Source organism: Pogona vitticeps, chromosome 1 (genome assembly GCF_051106095.1).
Source record: "Pogona vitticeps strain Pit_001003342236 chromosome 1, PviZW2.1, whole genome shotgun sequence".
NCBI lineage: Eukaryota > Metazoa > Chordata > Lepidosauria > Squamata > Agamidae > Pogona > Pogona vitticeps.
Window position 1 is genome coordinate 34273486 of NC_135783.1, and position 13607 is coordinate 34287092.

Genomic DNA, 13607 nt, shown 5'->3' on the forward strand with positions numbered 1-13607 from the left:
AGCAGATTTACTCAGCTCTTTGCTGAAAAGATATGGAGGTGTCCGTTTCTGTTAAATAGGCCACAGCTTTAGATCCACAGATACAACCATTTTGCATTATGGGAGCTTCCCCGTGTCAGCATTGGTTGTTGTTCTGCTCATTTCATATTGGAGCAGCTGCTATTCTGCAGCATTGTTTTGAATCAACAGTCTGATAAATGATCAAATTTATTTCCCCCTTTTTTCCAGTAACAAATAGCACTGACTGAAGCATTTAAAATGAAATTGAAAGAACAAGGTTTCAAACACACCTTAAGATTTCAGTATTTCCCTCCCCGCCCCCATTGAAAGTGTTACCTGGGGGAAATGCCATTAATAGATGGAAGTGCCAACAACAGCCTTGTATCAAGCAGTATATAATTTTCTCTCTGCCTTTGAAAGCTTAGGCTGTAACCCACACAATTGATCCTTTTTCCTTTTAATGTCATTCTGACTCATTTGACCTTCTTTTATTGTGTCCTTTTTGTAGTACTGTACTTTTCAAAGCCACATTTTAAAAGGGAGATTTGAGACTCTTCATAAATTCATCAGCTATTATTTGCTATTCGCTCTGTCCCTAGACAATGTTTTGAAGTTATGCTAATAGCACTGTGTCATTAAAAAAGGCCACCAATGACTTCCAGGCACCCAGTGACTTCAGTGAAGAGGCTGACAGTGAAGAGAAACTCTTTTGTACCAAGATTTTTTTAAAAATTAACACCTTACACACTTCCACTGTGCAATTCATCTAACAACTGTATTTACCTTACTTAATGCAGAAACAACTCTATTATTTTCACCAAAAGAAAGGGAAAAAAACCCACAAGTGATAGCTGACAATACATATTTATTATTAGAGATGATGTATACAGAAACGTCTGCATTACAGCTAGTCTGACTAAAGGGGCACGACTCTATGGCTTTATTTCTTGCTCTTTTAAAAAGTTAACAAAAATCTGAACAGGATCTGGGAACGTTTCAGTCTTTATTTCAAAAAGTAGAGGACCAGAAAATTAAGGAGACTGCTGCTTCCAACTAGCAGATTAATAACTGCGGCCAAAGAGGGTGTAGAACCTGGCAGGGTTTTTGCCACAAACACATTTTGCTCCGTTCTGCAGCTGACGCAGAGGTTTGAAGGGGATGCAGAGACTCTTTGCTCCCATGGATGGAGCACCTGGCTCGAGGTCTTGATCCCTGAAAGACAAAGCAGGTTTCATTTAAAATCTAGTTAATCCAAATTAAAACATCCCAACACTATGGTGGGAGACAGTGTAATGTATTATCTTATCTGTGTTTGTTTTGCGAAGTCAATAAGGAAAAAATGCAACACTTCTCAAAATGAGTCACAACTTACAAAGATTTCTATGCAGATTTGTAGTGAAATTAGCAAGATGAGAGGGCAGTCTACTGACCTATATTTATCAGGAACGCCACATAACCACAGATAGATCAAGGAGTCTCTTAGTTCCCATGAAAGCTACTCTCAAGTGAAAAAGGTCCAATGATCATGATTGCTCACTGTTTCTCCAGAGGTCCGGACAGAAGTTCTTAAGTACCATTTTAGAAGTTCCTAATACCCCTTTAGCCAATTATTTACAGTAAGCTCTCTTCTCACATACCTTTGTTACATGGACTTATGAACTAAAACTACTATCCTAACTCATGTATCATCTGTAGAGGGTCTGGAATAAACAAAGTGTCTTCTGCTGGCCAAAACAGCTTTATACTGGCTTTAGATCTCAGAGAAGACCAGAAAAGTCAAAACGAGAGAGGAGAAGAGACAGAGTGAGAAGAGTCACGGTATGCCTACTTATAGCAACACTAAGAAGAGGGAAATTTTTAAGGAGCAATGTAATCAGTTCCACTCTCCCCTACTGAGTTTCCATGGCCAAACAGTCTCCTGAGTGCTAGCCCACCACTCTATCCACTATACCAGTGGCTCTTAACCTTTGTTACTCAGGTGTTTTTGAACTGTAACTCCCAGAAACCCCAGCCAGCAGAGCTGATGGTGAAGGCTTCTGGGAGTTGCAGTCCAAAAACATCTGAGTAACAAAGGTTAAGAACCAGTGCACTATACTACACTAGGCATCTATGGCATAAATTTAGGCCAACTGACTTCCAGCTAGGAAGGGTTTCGATTCAGCAAAGCTTTAGCCGTTAGCCATTTTCGCTAGCCAGTGTCACGTTGTAAGTTCCACTTTTCTCTAAACTTTTGAGAATTATTGTTGCAAGTGTCAAAAAACAAATCACACATCTCATTTGATAGGTATAAAGTTTAGAAGTTTTGCATATGCATACACATGCAGGCGCACACCCACACACACATACACATTTTACCTGGCAGTAGTTTTTTTGATCCAGTCCTCACATTCTATTTCCCCACAGAAGGGAATCTGCACTATCTAATATAGAAAGAGAAAACATACGCCGTTAAGCTTATATGATAAGGAACACTTTCCATTTTAGAAAGATGATTCTATTGATTTAACAGGCTATGTTTATTGCCTTATACATAGCAAATCAAAATTTCAACAGAAAATAGCTGAAGTAATTTAAAAAACATGATATTGATCTATTTCAGAAGCCTTGAAAGAATCCCAAAAGGTGGCAAAATTTTGTGAATCACTAATTGTTATGTGCCATCAAGTCAATTCTGCCTCAAAGGAACCCCAAGAGGGTTTTTGAATTATGTGAGATGTTCAAGGATTAGTAGAGCATTGCTGATGAGTTTCTATGCTCAAGCAGGGATTTTAATCCAAGTCCCAACACTCCACTGGTTCTCAGTTTGAATCATATCATCATGTATTCAACTGGATGTTAGAAATAAAATTTGCTTCTAAGAGCTGTCCATGTATTAAACATATTATATCTACTTTAGTGTTTTCCCAACCAAGGGAAAAGTCTAAACATTTTGGTAGAATTTTAGCAATACCACTCTAAAGAAAAGGCAAAGATGACTTTTGGTGATGAAAACTGGAGGCTGACTACGTGGGCTGTTTAGAGTAGTGCAGGGATGGGATGGAGTGCTCTTAAAGAAAGCAATCAGTATACGTCTTTGCTAGACCACACTAACCAGCCCCAGAGAATTTCTACCTACACCTTTCTGGCCCTAGTTAAGGGGCTTCTACTTTTCTGATGAGAGTAGGGATCTGCTTTAGATCAGTTCCAGAGCATGTGATCACTGGAACTGATCTAAAGCAAGCCTTCCTCTTTCCATTTGCCAATATCGTGGAATGGCTTAATAAGCAAGTCACTTCAGAATACTGGCAAATTAATTACTTCCTCTGCTCCGCAGAGGGCAGAGGAAGTTAAAAATTATGTTCTTTTTTTTTACTGTATTTAAACAATTTCTGATGAGCTACATTAATTATAAAAATATTTTCTTTGCCTCGTCTTAAAGGACTGGTAAAGAAATGACCCAGTTAGATTGTTCTAATTAAACCTGATCATTGCCAAATGGCCCATATTAGCTCACTCCCTGCTGCTAATGTAGCTGTATCCACAGTAAAGTATTGCATAAGTAAGCCAGATGTTTTAAAGTAGATTAGTGTCATAATAACTTGAATTCAATAACACAAAAAATAATTTAGACAAACATGGAATTAGACATAGTTATAGACAATCTAACCATGGTTATTTGTGTTAAATAATGGAGAGAGAGAGAAAGGAAAAATCCTCTTTCAATTTCTCTTCTTTTTGGTAGCTATATACCCAATAATAAAATGTTATTTTATTTTCAAAAATTGTTCTTAAAATATGCTAATGTCTTCCTGATTTTTCAAGTCTAGGCATGCATTTCAAACTCATCACTGATGAGACAGAATAAGAACCTGTATTTTTTTAAAAGAAAGTTTCACATGGCATTAAACAAAGAGCAAACCCCCATGTAGTTACTTTAAACATGTAAAAAAAGCTGCTTCTTCTTTCAAGCATTATAATACAACAAACAGGTAAGAAATCTAAAAGATCATATATGGGAAGATGTAGTGGCATATACAGAAAAGTACATGAAACACACTAAAAAGTAGTCTTTCATTCTCTGTACTCTATTTTGTATCAAAATCAGCTCAAACCCAGAATATCTTCTCATATAAATCGAACTACTTAGTGCATCTAGAATAGGTTCACTATATCAAGTACTGAATAGTTAACATTTACGTAAGTCCCACTAATTTTGAGGGTCTACTCTAGGTGGAATTCTGATTGATTTGGATCTAAATCTGTTATTAAATCTCTCCCAGTGGTACTTCCTGACTATGGATTCAGAGAGGTTAAGATCTATTTTCATCTCCCTGAAATCAATATGAAAATTTAGTTACAAATCACTGGAGTCCAACTGATTTCATCCAAGCTTTGGTTAACTCAATCTGGATTCAACTTTCTCTGTGTGATACTAACAGCATTAAACTTTATTGAAGTCCTAAGGCACTTAGCATAGCTAAAAGTTATGCCTGTGAAAATCCATACAGAGGTTAGTATGTGTGTCTTGATTGCACAACAGACTGTATAACTAACTGCACAGCTACTTATTGGATAGGACTTTTGCATTGGCATAAATTTTGCAAGCACTTCTTTAATTACACAGGGGTAGCTACAGAACAGGATTTAGTCACTGAGTCCTAGTTCTGGGTGAAAGGTAGCACATCAAGACAGAGAGACAGAAAGAAAGAAAATATCTTCATAAATCCTCAATATTTTTCATTCAAATTTACTTTTGAAGATTCTAAATAAAAGATTCCTCTCTGCATAATTCTCTCTTCACTGAATATTTCAGTTTTTATTCCCCCCCCCCCCAAGCAAGGTTTTTCATACTGTTGGCAAAGGGTAAACCTGCACAAAGCTTGCACTTCCCAACAGACTGCTGGATTGGTGCATGAGAATGCTTAAAGCACTGGAATTACTCACATGTCTGGTTTGGAGAGTAAATGAACTTCAACTGACTGCCCTAGCCTGTCAATAACAATGTTTCTTATACTGTTTGTGTTCAAAGCTGTAAAGGCTTTTACAGGCATTTGCTATGTTGAGATTTAACACAAATCAGCTCGGCTTTAAAGGCAGTACACTTAGCACGTAGGAAAGTTAATAATTCAGCATAAGTGTACAGAAGAAAGAAATTTTCAAATTCACAGCAGGTGAGCCTACTATCCTTTTAGATTGGTAAAATCTAAAAGGTATATATTAGAGATGGGGTATTCGTATTTGTATATCCCTGCCCAGGTGGTAGTAACAAGGGTCCGGCCCCATGGTGTTGGACTGTCCACTCATGATTTTACCACTGCCACCAGCTCCACAGCAGCTTCTTATCGCGCTGTTCTCCGCAATGGATTGGCCACTCTCTGACCTAGCAGAGAAGCTTGTCATCCCGCCTCCTGCCAGGACTGGGTAATCGATTGCAGACAATGATGTGATAGGAAGGCACCGCGGAGCCTGTGGCAGTGGCGAATTTGTGAGTGGGCAGTCCAGCCCCATGAGGCCGGACCCTCGTTATTTCCACCTGGAAGGGGATATTCGTATATGAATACGAATACCCCCATCTCTACTGTAGATCCTGCAGGACAGTGCAGTCCCTTAAATTACACTGCCCCCCTTCCAAGGCCATTCAATATATATTAATATTCTTAATTCCTAATATATTTCAAAAAGGGCATTAATCCTAAAGAACTGTAATGAAAGATGGTAACACAAACATAAACATGCATGAATTCCTCTAAATTCTTTTACATGTAGAACACTGGCCGGACCTGATCACATCCAAGTCCCTGCTCCCTGGAGCATATATACTGGTCTGCAGGACAGTCCTGACCCTGCAGAGGAAGAGGCTAGAATTTGCCTCCACCTGAAGAGTCAAACTAGATGAAAGGAGATGCATATTGCCTTCCAAACATGCTTCCCTCCAAGAAAGGATTTTCTCAGAGATGCAAGTTTCAGGAATTAGACTTCCTAGCTACATCTATGTTTACTTTCCAAAACAAACAAAACATGCAGGATAAAAAAAATTAAGGAAAATCATGCACTATAGTAAACAGATGGCTTCCTCACTGTTTTAAAATGTTCTAAGTATACTGTATCCAGTTTGACAAAGGCCCAGTTTATTTAAAAATGCATAGGAATACAATAGATCAGAAGAACCATACTGTTAAAATCTTTTATTCTAAAGGAGGTATGTAGGAAACTTAGCCAATGTTATCAAAGTATGTCTAGAGATGCCCTAAAATAGTTTGCATTAATGAAACACTACATCAGAATAGCATGAAATAATCTAAAACACTTCACTGCAATTAAGAGTGCTTCATTGCTACTTCGTATCAACCCCACTAACCTCTTCTCACGAACTTGACCACATGTACTTAATGACCTCTACTGGAATCTGATAGACAGAGTTCCATGACGCATTAAATGTGTTCTTTGAACAGACACATAACTTATATTGTTCGGTAATTATTTTATAGCTATTCACACTGGAATTACTACATTATCTGATCTATAATTCCCCTCCTCAGGCATGGAACAGTTATTTTTTGCTGCAAAAATGGCATGGTTGAGTTTAAGTGCCATTACCCGCATATATATATGAGGGTAAGGGCACTTAAAGTCAACCATGCCATTTTTGCAGCAATACACACACACACACACCAGAAATATTGGGGATAACATCAGGCCAGAATTAAAAATCAGTAGTCCTCACTCAGAAAGCCAATATTCAGCAGTGGCAAGTGCAATGTATGTATCAATGAAGCCTGAGATATGCAACTTCGTAAAAACTGTACAAAACTATATAGTGCAACATAATGCCAAAAAGTACAAGCTCTATGCTATAACTTCAAGCTTGGGTTAAACTACAGAATTAAAATGAAAGGAATGTTAATTAAACATTTAGCATTTCTTGAGACTGCAAGTGATCTTTGAAGTTTCTAACTCCTGTAACTATAACCAAGGAATATTATGACCCTTGAGTTAATTTATATAAAACAAATATGCTTTCATGTGGCGGGGGGTGGGAGAGCAGGGGAAATGAAACTTGCAGTCTACTCATATGCATGTTTACTTAGAAGTTAGGTGCACTATGTTCACTAAGACTGGAAGCATTCACAAGATTGCAGTCTTGGTTATCCTACAAGTCCCTTACCTTTCCTGATTCAAGCTCCTTCTGAAACTCTTCCATTGTATCAGCCACAACCATATGATGCTTAAGGTCTTTGACAGCTCTGAAAAAAGAAGAAGAAATTCACTCAAACTAACCATACTTTGGTGTGCATGTGCATATGTGTGCATCAGCATGCACACACAAACACTAATTTTGAACCAGGTATTCAGAATATGATGAAGTCAAGCACTCAGAAACAAGCAATTTTCACAATCACAAAACTCCACTCTTTGAAGAGCCATCTGAAATTATTCCACATCAGATTTTGTGCACAGAATGGATAGCATTTAAATTATATTTCAGACAGCCAGCTTATACAAAAGCAAAGCAAAGTTCTATATGAAGACCATGGTATTGAAGACCTCTTATTCTGCAGCTCCAAACTACGGTGTCGGCACAAGCCTGCTCACGGTTACTACCCGAGAACATAAATGCCTTTTGTCCTGTAGGTTTGACGAAACAGGTGAAAATAACAAGAAAGATCTACTTCAATAGCAGCTTGACTCCCTCTTTTTAAGTTCCACAGTAAACACATTATGGCTATCAGCCCACAGTGAAAGGATAAACCAAAGTACCAGGGCTTGCGAATATGAGGATATTGTGCTTCAAAACTCAAAGGACATTTTGGTCATGAAATCAGTACAGTATTAACCAAAGAAAGGACTGCTTTCTTTTTATTGTCAAAGGATTGGAGAGATAACTAGCCTTAATTTGACTACAAGTCCATTCACTCATCCACTTTCTACCCAGAAATTTCCAGCCCACCCTAGGTTGCACAATTTTAAGGGCACTCAATTCGTCTGTCATGTCATCACAGAACGACAACATGAAAAAGCTTAGTTTTCTAGTCAGAGAAAACTGGAGATTCAGGGACATCCATTTACCATGTATATAACAGAAGCCAAGAAATGGGTGTGGGGGGTGAGATAAGTCTAGTTATGGTCCTCAGTTCATTCCGTGTAATTAACAGAAGAAACAATGACCATTAACGATGACGACATACAGTGGTGCCTCGCACAACGAGCGCACCGTAGAGCGATGAATTCGCTCTACGGTGACGCTTTTGCGATCGCTAAAGCGATCGCACAACGATGGCCCCAATGGGCGAAAATCGCAGAGCGAAGGTCGGTAAACTGCTCGCTTACCGACCTTCGCTTTGTGACCCGCCGATCAGCTGTTCGGCGGGTCAAAAATGGCCGCCGGAACAGCCGAAAGGGGCCGGGGCGCAGCGTTTTCGTGCCCTTGGTAAGCAAGGGGAGCGCGCGAAAATGCTGCAGAAGCCCCGAAATGGCTGCGTGCAACCATTTCGGGGCTTCCGCAGCGTTTTCGCGCGCTCTCCTAGCTTACCAAGGGCGCGAAAACGCTGCACCCCGGCCCCTTTCGGCTGTTCCGGCGGCCATTTTTGACCCGCCGAACAGCTGATGGCAGCCATTTTGGCGCCCTCGTTCTGCGAGGGGAGGGCGCGAAAATGGCTGCCGCCTATGGAGGAACTTCGCTGAACGGTGAGTTTGAAAGCCATAGGAACGCATTGAACAAAGTTCAATGCATTTCTACGGCTTTTTCCCTCCCGCACAGCGATGCTTCCCACAGCGAAGGTTAATCCGGAACGGATTAACCTCGCTGTGCGGGGCACCACTGTACTATGCTTCCATGATTAGAGGAGACAGCTTTTGAATACCAGTTGCTGGGGATCATGAGGAGAAGTGTGTTACTTCATTCACATCCTGCTTCTCAAAAGTAATTTGCTGCCCACTTTATACCTCTGGATTACTGTAATATGCTCTATGTGGGTCTATGTCTGAAGACAGTTTGGAAACTTTTGCTGGTTCAAAATGCTGCACCCAGACTACTGATGGAAGCTGGTTACAGGAATGACAGAACTCCCTTGTTAGAACTTCACTGGCTGCCAGTCTGGTTCTGTCCCCATTCAAAGTGTTGGTTATACCTTGTAAAGCCCTTCATGGATAGAGTCCAGGCTATTTGAAGGACCCTATCTCCCCATATATTCCCTTCACTGGTCTCGGATATCTTCAGGCTAGGGCCTTCACATATATTTGATAAGGGCTCAAAAGAGGGAATTTTGAGCAGCTGCTCCCAGTCTACTGAATTCAATGCCTCATGAGGCAAGGTTGGCCCCTCCCTTATAGTCTTTATGCCCACGTGTGAAAACCTTCCTTTTAAAGCTAGCCTTTGACCTCTTAATGCCCTTGCAGAATTGTAGTTTTTAGGGGATGTAACATATTAGACTTTGATTTGATGCAACAGGACTCCGCTAGTGCTAATAATTTCTCCATGCCTTTGGAAACTCACAAGGTGACAGATGAATGTCCATCAGCGATAACAGTAACTGATTTCCCCAAAGTTTCACCTGTTGTAAAGATTAGTGTGGATCTCTTCCAGAATACGCCTGAGCTGATCCACGGCTTCATTTTCACAGAAAGTCAACTTTTCTCCTGTGTCCCGCCGTACAGCTACAAACTGCTCATTCTTCATATCTCGTGGCCCCACCTCAAGTCTGACTGGGACACCCTAAAAATCAAAAGGTCATAAATAGAATGCTTTGTCCCTCTTTGCACTGGTCTTTCTTGTTTTAAGATAAAGATTGTTTTTTTGTGATATCCAAGACCCTCAAACTTAACATTTTTGCGAATTATTCTGTACTCCAACATAATATTCCCATATTAAAAGCCCATATACAGTATGGGATTCCATTTATTGAAGTATTTTTGGCAGTAGAATAGGTACTGGTTGTGGATCAATTTTAGATTTTATACTGCTGCCCTCTATGAATGCCTGATGGATCCTTTGGCTGAGATCTGGTGAGCATGCAGGGACTTCAGGGAAAGGGAAGTTTCCCTTACATGAGCAGAAGTTTCCCTCCATAACATCAGACATAGTTAATAGGAAGATTCCTAAGGTTCTGCTCATATCCACACAATCATATAATTCCTTCCTAGTCTCAGTAGTGAGACAATGGCCACTTTCCTCTTACACCCGTACAAGCAGATGACCGTACAAGCAGGAGCTTTATTGCACATTAAAAGTTTCTTGTCTCCCTCCGCCAAGGTCCCAAGGCTCCTTTGGGATCCCCTCTGACATAGGGAAGCCTTTGGGAGCCTCCGGATGGGAACAGAACCTTTAATGCCCCCAAACTATCACTGCTGGTCCTGCCACCAGGACTGGGACTACTGGCAGCAATTTGGGGAGCATTAAAGGCTCCCCCACCAGTCCTGAGGCTCCCAAAGACTTCCCCAGTTCAAAAGGGAACCCAAAGAAGCCTCAGGCCCTTGGGGGTAGACTAGGAAAATTTTAATGCACGGTAAAAACCCTTAGCCAATGAGATTATCAGCTTGTGCAGGCATAACTTTATGCAAGAGGATATTAGCCAATCTAAAAGGTAAAGGTTCCCCTTGACAATTTTTGTCCAGTCGTGTCCGACTCTAGGGGGCGGCGCTCATCCCGCTCTTCAAGCCATAGAGCCAGCGTTTGTCCAAAGACAATCTTTCCGTGGTCACATGGCCAGTGTGATTTAGACACGGAACGCTGTTTACCTTCCCACCGAGGTGGTCCCTATTTATCTACTCGCATTTGCATGCTTTCGAACCGCTAGGTTGGCGGGAGCTGGGACAAGCGACGGGTGCTCATTCCGTTGCGTGGATTTGATCTTACGACTGCCGGATCTTCTGACCCTGCAGCACAGGCTTCTGCGGTTTAGCCCACAGCGCCACCACGTCCCTGTTTTAGCCAATCTATCAAGCCTTATATTGACCAATGCAACAGCTTTTACAAAGAATTAGAAAAGACAGATACCGTATTTTTTGCACCATAAGACACACTTTTTCACCCAAAAACATTGGGGGGGAAGTGTAAGCGTCTTATGGAGCGAATACTGTCCCCTCCACGCCACCATCACTGGCTTCTGAGGCCTCCGGAAGGCCCGCAGGAGTCCCCCCCAGGCCACCATCGCTGGCTTCTGAGGCCTCCGAAGGCCCCACGGGGGCCCCCCACGCCACCATCGCTGGCTTCTTAGGACCTCCAGGAAGCTTTGGTGCTGCTTTTTACTTTTTTTTAAAAAAAATGTTCTGGGTGTGTTTTGGAGGGTAGATTTGGGCTGGGGGTATGTTTCTATGTTGCTTTGTTTTTTTGGTAATTTTTTTTTTTGCAGTCCCAGCGTGGGACTTGCTCTGTTTATTTATTTTTATTTTCTTTTTACTTTTTTAAAAAGGTTCTGGGTGGGTTTTGGAGAGTAGATTTGGCCTGGGGGTATGTTTCTATGTTACTTTGTTTTTTGGCAATTTTTTTTTGCAGTCCCAGTGTGGGACTTGCTCTGTTTATTTATTTTTATTTTATTTTAAATTTTGGTATTTAAAAATTAGGTGCATCTTAATGTCTCATGGAGCAAAAAATACGGTATATTCCTTCCTTCAGGAAGCAAAAGACAGCATGCATTTATGGAAAGTACTAATGGCAGGTAAGACATAACAGATACTGTACTCCCATTTTCCTTCTACCAACAACCCCAAATGATCCTATCTGAGGAAATCCTGACAACAATCTGTCAACCAAAAGACGGCAGAAATGAAGCAGCATTTACCTTCAGCTCCCAGTGATTAAACTTCCAGCCAGGTGAGTAGTTCTCTCTCAAGTCAGCTCGCACACGGATGTTTGCACTCAGCAATCGCTTCTGGTAGTCCTTACATTTTGATATCAGGGTCTCCTTGTCTTCTTCCGAAAGTGAATTAGTGATGCCACAGGGAATAATCACTACCTGGATCATCAGACAAATCATTATAAAGTTAGAATTGTTAATGTACATACTGATTGTAGGAATGATATACAGGTATCAAACTTCCTTTTGCTTTTTAACACATCATTTCCTAAGCAGGAAAAAGACCATAAAATTTATGAAATCCTTTTAAAAAGAGGGGGAGAGAATTGTGATAATTGTCACAATTTTTTCCAATGTATTGGCCAAAATCCTGGTATGTATTTATGCCAGTGGAAAGGAAGTGGCTTAAGTTACAGCAGCAAATTGCCCCTAGTTAAAAAGTCTCTGTTTGCATTGCTGGTCACATGTAAAGTCATCAAACTGGCATATAATGAGGAATTCAAGCAACGACTCAATATCTAGCCATAATTTGACATTGTAAATTAGGCCTTCCCCTTCTGACACTGTAACTACAAAATAGGATTTTGGCCATTGTGACAGAAATTTCATATAGTTCTCTCCTATTAACCAAGATCTTACTTCCATAATTTCTGTCCTGTTCAGAAGAAAAGCAGCATTTTAAATATGAGTATATAAAATGTCTAGTTCCTTAATCTGATCTTTCTCTAGTTCCAAGCTAGATCTTTGAAGGTGGTGTATATGGGGATTGCACAAAGACAAAAACAGAATCTTTCCATTTTCTCTCTACTTCTCTGAAGACATCTCAAAGATACAGTCAAAGGAAAGTGACCACTGCACAAACATTATTTTGTCAACAGACTTAAATGACTAGATCCAAAATAAGTTAGTTGCACATAAGTCCTGAAACCTAGCACAAAATCAGTTAATTGTGATTGAATTTAATTCCCAATTACCTAAATCAATAAAGTACAGCTACAAGGCTGTATATGGTCTCCCTCTTATTTAACTTACATGCAGAATACATAATGCAAAAGGTTGGACTGGAGGAATCCCAAACCGGAATTAAGATTGCCGGGAGAAATATCAACAACCTCAGATATGCAGATGATACCACTCTGATGGCAGAAAGTGAGGAGGAACTAAAGAACCTCTTAAAGAGGGCGAAAGAGGAGAGCACAAAAAATTGCCTGAAGCTCAACATTAAAAAGAACCAAGATCATGGCCACTGGTCCCATCACCTCCTGGGAAATAGAAGGGGAAGATATGGAGGCAGTGACAGATTTCACTTTCTTGGGCTCCATGATCACTGCAGATGGGGACAGCAGCGATGAAATTAAGACGCCTGCTTCTTGGGAGGAAAGCGATGACAAACCTTGGGAGGAAAGCGATGACAGCATCTTAAAAAGCAGACACATCACTTTGCCAACAAAAGTCCGCAGAGTCAAAGCTATGGTTTTCCCAGTAATGATGTATGGAAGTGAGAGCTGGACCATAAAGAAGGCTGACTGCCAAAGAATTGATGCTTTTGAATTGTGGTGCTGGAGGAGACTCTTGAGAGTCCTGGACTGCAAGGAGAACAAACCTATCCATTCTGAAGGAAATCAACCCTGAGTGCTCAATGGAAGGACAGATCGTGAAGCTGAGGCTCCAATACTTTGGCCATCTCATGAGAAGAGAAGACTCCCTGGAAAAGACCCTGATGTTGGCAAAGTGTGAAGGCAAGAGGAGAAGGAGACGACAGAGGACGAGATGGTTGGACAGGGTTATCGAAGCGACCAACATGAATTTGACCCAACTCCGGGAGGCGGTTGAAGA

The 13607-nt window shown here is 40.8% G+C and overlaps 1 protein-coding gene across 8 annotated transcripts in view; it reads right to left on the reverse strand.

Moving 5' to 3' along the window:
- Nucleotides 1-848: 848 nt before the first annotated feature.
- Nucleotides 849-13607, reverse strand: part of EPRS1 (glutamyl-prolyl-tRNA synthetase 1) — a 54888-nt gene continuing 42129 nt past the window's right edge. For all 8 annotated transcript variants that reach the window (XM_072990416.2, XM_020808455.3, XM_020808452.3 and 5 more), the window contains 5 exons: nucleotides 11757-11930; nucleotides 9531-9691; nucleotides 7145-7223; nucleotides 2356-2420; nucleotides 849-1212 (listed from right to left, as the gene is read on the reverse strand). In XM_072990416.2, the coding sequence (XP_072846517.2) occupies nucleotides 1062-1212; nucleotides 2356-2420; nucleotides 7145-7223; nucleotides 9531-9691; nucleotides 11757-11930 (630 nt within the window). In that variant the 3' untranslated portion in view covers nucleotides 849-1061. The remainder of the gene's footprint in view (nucleotides 1213-2355; nucleotides 2421-7144; nucleotides 7224-9530; nucleotides 9692-11756; nucleotides 11931-13607) is intronic.